General features: G+C 49.6%; 1 protein-coding gene across 1 annotated transcript in view; it reads right to left on the reverse strand.

The window, feature by feature from the left end:
- Positions 1-5,352, reverse strand: part of tnr (tenascin R (restrictin, janusin)) — a 530,276-nt gene extending 524,924 nt beyond the window's left edge. Inside the window, exon 1 of the mRNA XM_068038005.1 lies at positions 4,890-5,352. Within this exon, the coding sequence (XP_067894106.1) occupies positions 4,890-5,352 (463 nt within the window). The remainder of the gene's footprint in view (positions 1-4,889) is intronic.
- Positions 5,353-6,000: the final 648 nt, after the last annotated feature.

A 6,000-nucleotide genomic window follows, 5' to 3' on the forward strand; every position in this document is an offset into this window, starting at 1 on the left:
TATATGGTACTGAGGGACATTTGACTCTGAGGGATATATGGTACTGTGGGACTTATGTCACTGAGGGTTATATGGTACTGAGTGACATATTGTACTGAGGGATATGTGGCACTCAGGGATATACAGTACTGAGAGATATATGGCACTGAGGGATATATGGTACTGAAGGATATATGGCACTGAGGGATAAATGGTACTGAGGGATATATGGTACTGAAGGATATATGGCACTGAGGAACATATGGTACTGAGGGACATATGATACTGAGCGATATATGGTACTGAGGCATCTATGGTACTGAGAGTATATGGCACTGATGGATATATTATACTGATGAGGCATTCTTTTGTGATATACAGTAATGATGGGCAGCTTTGATAACAGAACATCGTGTCACTGCGGCACAGAAGGAGACCATTCAGCCCACTGATTCTGTGCCGGCTTTCTGTTCCATTATCCTGCTCTATCCCCGTAGCCCTGCAAGTTTATTTCCCGCAAGTGTCTATCCAATTTTCTTTTGAAATCATTCATTGCTTCTGCTTCCACTACCCTTGCAGGCAGCAAGATCCAGGTCATTACCTCTCACTGTGTAAAAATGTTCTTCCTCGCAATCCCCCTGCATCTCTTGCCCAAAATCTTAAATCTGTGTGCCCCAGTCTTTGTACCATCTGCTAATGGGAACAGTTTTACTTTGGCTACTTTATCTAAATCTGTCTTAATCTTGGACAGCTCTGTCAGATCTCCCCTCAATCTCCTGTGCTCCAAGGAGAACAACCCCAGTTTCTCCAAACTAACCTTGTAGCTAAAATCCCTCATCTCAGGAACCATTCTGGTAAATCTCCTCTGTACACTCTCAAGGACATTCAAATCCTTCCTGAAGTGTGGTAACCAGAACTGGATGTAATACTCTAGTTGGGGCCTAACCAGAGCTTTATAAAGGTCCAGCATAACTTCCCTGCTTTTGTACTCTTTGCCTCTATTTATGAAGCCCCAGATCGCATTATGCTTTGCTAACTACTCTCTCAATATGTCCAGCCACCTCAAAGCTCGATTCACATGAACCCCCAGGTCCCTCTGTCGTTGCACACTCTTTAGAATTGTGCCATTAATTTTATATTGTCTCACCCTGTCTCTTCTACCAAAATGCGACACCTCACACTTCTCTGTATTAAATTCCATCTGCCGCCTCTCTGCCCATTCTGCTAGCCTATCTATGTGCTGTTGCAATCGATTTGCATCATCCTGACTGTCTGCAAGACCTTCGAGTTGGGGAACATCACTATCTACTATCCTTTAATCTGAAAAACAAATATGTCATGGAGAGACTGCACTCTGTTCCCAACATCCCCGTACTGTCAGTTTCTATGTAGTTTAATTGGAGCAGAATCCAAGGGGCTCCTGCTCTCTCTCCGCACTGCCGTGCTGATCCAGTGGCCTCCTCGTAACTCCAGAATAGAATGCCAATCAAGGGAACGTTTACTGTCCATTTAACAACCCCAGCTGTGGGGACAGCGGGGACAGGGACAAGGGCTACAGCCACAAAAACCACGTCACCACACGTAGGGAGTCCTGGCTGTGTCAGGAGGACAATGGGCTGTGTTGTGTGAAAATGACGCTGCTCACAGCAAGGATTTCACAGTCAATGCTCAGGCAACAATTACAAAACCTTCACTTTAAACTGAGAGATAGCTAGCCAGCAAGAGAGAAATTAAACAGGGCCATTCACTCTGCGGTACCACTGCACCCACCTCCCCCACTCTGATACCTCAGCTCTCCGATACTGCCCCCGTGCTCTCCAATACCTCCCCGCTATCCCATACCCCCACTCTCTGATTGCCCCGCTATCCCATACCCCCACTCCAATCACCCCCCCACCACTCTCCGATTCCCACCCCCCCCACTCTGCCTTACTCCCACCCACTCTCCTAGAGCCGACCCGATTTCTGATACCATACATCTCACCCCTCATCCCCGCTCTCCCACACCCATCAGCTTTCCCATACCCCCCACTCGCCAATACCCCCACCCTTCCATACCCTCCCAATTTCCTATAGACTCCCCCCACTCCCATCCCCCAAACTACTCCAATACCCCAACTCTCCAACACCCCCCAATCTGTGATAACAGTCCCCCATGCTCTCCGATACCCATGCTCTTCCACACCCACCTCCTGCTCTCCAATGACCCCCCTTGCTCTCCGATACCCCTGCTCTTCCATACCCACCTCCTGCTCTCCAATGCCCCACCCCCGCTCTCCGATACCCCTGCTCTTCCACACCCACCTCCTGCTCTCCAATGCCCCACCCCCGCTCTCCGATACCTCTGCTCTTCCACACCCAGCTCCTGCTCGCCAATGCCCCCACCTGCTCTCCGATACCCCTGCTCTTCCATACCCACCTCCTGCTCTCCAATGCCCCCACCCGCTCTCCGATACCCCTGCTCTTCCATACCCACATCCTGCTCTCCAATGCCCCCCCCGCTCTCCGATACCCCTGCTCTTCCATACCCACCTCCTGCTCTCCAATGCCCCCCCCTGCTCTCCGATACCCCTGCTCTTCCAAACCCACCTCCTGCTCTCCAATGCCCCACCCCCGCTCTCCGATACCTCTGCTCTTCCATACTCACCTCCTGCTCTCCAATGCCCCACCCCCGCTCTCCGATATCCCTGCTCTTCCATACCCACCTCCTGCTCTCCAATGCCCCACCCCTGCTCTCCGATACCCCTGCTCTTCCATACCCACCTCCTTCTCGCCAATGCCCCCACTCTCCTATACCCACTGCTCTTCCACACCCACCTCCTCCCCTCCAATGCCCCCACTCTCCGAAATCCCCTGCTCTTCCACACCCACCTCCTCCCCTCCAATGCCCTCTAGCTCAGAGATTCTGCCCATGCCCACAAGCAGGGCATATCGTGAGAAGCAGATTGGCAGGTTTAAACAAGGTGTGAGTGTCGGCAGCAGCTGAGGCAAAGGCGAGCAGAGGTGCCTGAATGGATGAAATAGATCAAAAGGAGCTGCGAAATAGATTGGCATCACTACAAGTTAACAAGTCAGCTGGTGCAGATGGGATGCAGCCTCGGTTGCTGAGGGAAGCTAAGGTGGAGATAGGAGAAGCTCCAAGCACAATCTTTCAGTCCTCCCCAGATATCACAGTCGTGCCAGAGAACTGGAGGATGTCAATGTTACACCCTGTTCAAAAATGGACAGAGGAATAAACTTGATAACTGCAGGCCAATCAGTCAAACGTCAGTGCTCATCAAACTACTAGGCACCATTGTTAAGAACAAAATGAATCCTTACTTGGAGAAGCATGGGTTAATAAGGGACAGCCAGCAGGAATTTGTTAACCTGAATAAGTTCTTTGATGAAGTAACAGTGGGTTGATGACGGTAATGCATCAGATGTAGATAGAGACTTTCAAAAGGCGTTTGATAAAGAACCACATAACAGACTTATTCAGAAAAGAAGGCACAGATGGTATTAGAGAAAGAGGAGGCAGACAGTTATGGTGAAAGCTGCTCTGACTGCAGTGAGATCCCCAGGGGTCTGTATTAGGAATATGTTTTTCTTGTTATATTTAAATGATCTGGACTCAGGTATAGGGAGTACAATTTTGAAGTTTGCAGATGATATGAAACTTGCCAATATAGTAAATAGTGAGTAGAATAGTAACAGACTTCAGGAGGACAGACAGACTGGTGAAACAGCAGTCGCAATTTAATGTGGAGAAGTGTGAACTGATGCACTTTGGGATTTGCGATATAATCAAAATGGTATCTCTTTGGACAGGATGCAAATAACATTCACGCCGCACAGTGTCGGGTAATGGCCATCCCAACAAGAGAGGATCTAACCTTTGACATCCAACAGTATTACCATCACTGAATCCCCCACTATCAACATCCTAGGGCTACCATTGACCAGAAACTGAACTGGAGTAGCCATATAAATACTGTGGCTACAACAGCAGGTCAGAGGCTAGGAATCCTGCAGTGAGTAACTCACCTCCTGACTCCCCAAAGCCTGTCCACCATCTACAAGGCACAAGTCAGAAATGTGATGGAATACTCTCCACTTGTCTGGATGGGTGCAGCTCCAACAACACTCAAGAAGCTCGACACCATCCAGGACAAAGCAACCTGATTGATAGGCACCCCATCCACAAACATTCACTCCCTCCACCACCGACGCACAGTGGCAGCAGTGTGTACCATCTACAAGATGCACTGTAGCAACGTACCAAGGCTCCTTAGACAGCACCTTCCAAACCCACGACCTCTACCAACTAGATGGACAAGGGCAGCAGATGCATGGGAACACCACCACCTGCAAGTTCCCCTCCAAAGCCACACACCATCATCACCTGGAAATATATCACCCCGTTCCTTCACTGTTGCTGGGCCAAAGTCCTGGAACTGCCTACTTAACAGCACTGTTGATGGACCTACCCCACATGGACTGCAGTGGTTCAAGAAGGCAGCTCACCACCACCTTCTCAAGGGCAATTAGGGATGGAAAATAAATGCTGGCCTGGCCAGCGACACCCACATCCCATGAATGAATGAAAAAAGCGGAGGAGCCTGGGGTGGGGATTCCCAAATCTTTGGAGGTGACAGGACAAGTTGATAAGGTGGTTAAGAAAGCTAATGGGATAGATGGCTTTGTAAATAGGACATTGATTGCATAAACAAGGAAGTCACCTGTTAGGCCTTAGCTGGAGTATTGTGTACAATTCTGGGCATCTTGGTCTGCCCCTCTGTGAATGGGGAGGAATGGTGGGGAAAGGGATCCCAAGGCTTTTAGGAAGGGTATCCTGCGGACAGGGAGTCCTGGGGGATGGGGCCTCCCTGGTTGAGGAGTGGTTCTGAGTGGGGAGTAGAGTGTCCTACCTGAGGCTGATCTCTCTCCCGAGCAGCCGGTCGTACACTGTTGTCGGAGTATGGAGAGCTCTCTCTCGAGCAGTTTCAGCCGGTTGATGATGTTCTGCAGCATGGGGGTGTTTGGGCAGTCACAGGCCTGTTTAGGGATGTTGATGTTATGGGTGAAGGCTACCTGACTGTCCAGGTTTTCTTGTGTGTTCTGAGTGGTGTACACACCCTGTGAAGACTCAGTCTGTTCTGAGGAGCTCTCCATTCTCACCGAGCACAGGGAATCCAGAGGCACGTTGATGTTATAGACGTGGTTAAAGACAATTGACTGCTGCTTAACTGGTACCGTGTGGTTAATGTGGTGACCTCTGGCCGAGGCTTCATTGTACTTCCGCCGGTAAGCGCTGTCCAGCAGCTGGCACACAGCCGGGTCCAGGAGAGTGCTGAGGCAAACTGCCAGGACAGCGAGCAGCATCATCAACATCTCACCTTACAGCTCCCTTGGAGTGAGGGATCTCCCAGACCTAAGGATGAACACGAGTCCAGAACCAGGTGCTGTAAAACAAAGCAAGCATTCAAAGATTCAAGCCAGAAGCCAGTCTCCTGCTGAATTCTCAATCCTGTGCTCTCCTGGCTGGTCTCCCACCTTACCCCTCTGTAAACTACATCTCATCCAAAACTCTGCTCTCCGTATCCTAACACCAATAAGTGTCATTCCACTACTGCTGCTGTGCTCACTGACCTATACTAGCTCCTAGTCAAGCAACGCCTCAATTTTAAAATTCTCATCCTTGTTTTCAAATCCCTCCAAGGCCTCATCTCTGTAATATCCTCCAGCCCCACAGACCTCCGAGACCTCTGGGCTCATCTAATTCTGGGCTCTTGGTGGCCATGCCTTCAGCTGCTGAGGCCCTAAAGCTCTGGAATTCCCTCCATACACCTCTTCACCTCTACTACCTCACTCTCCTCCTTCAACACTCTCCTTAAAACATGCCTCGATGTACAATCCTTGGCTCACCTTTGCTGATATCTCCTTATGTGGCTCAGTGTAAAGTTTTGTTTGATAACACTCCTGTGAAATGCCTTTGGAATATGTTAAAAGGACTATTCAAACACAAGTTCTTGTTGATGG

The sequence above is a fragment of the Heterodontus francisci genome, chromosome 8 (assembly GCF_036365525.1).
Source record: "Heterodontus francisci isolate sHetFra1 chromosome 8, sHetFra1.hap1, whole genome shotgun sequence".
Lineage (NCBI taxonomy): Eukaryota > Metazoa > Chordata > Chondrichthyes > Heterodontiformes > Heterodontidae > Heterodontus > Heterodontus francisci.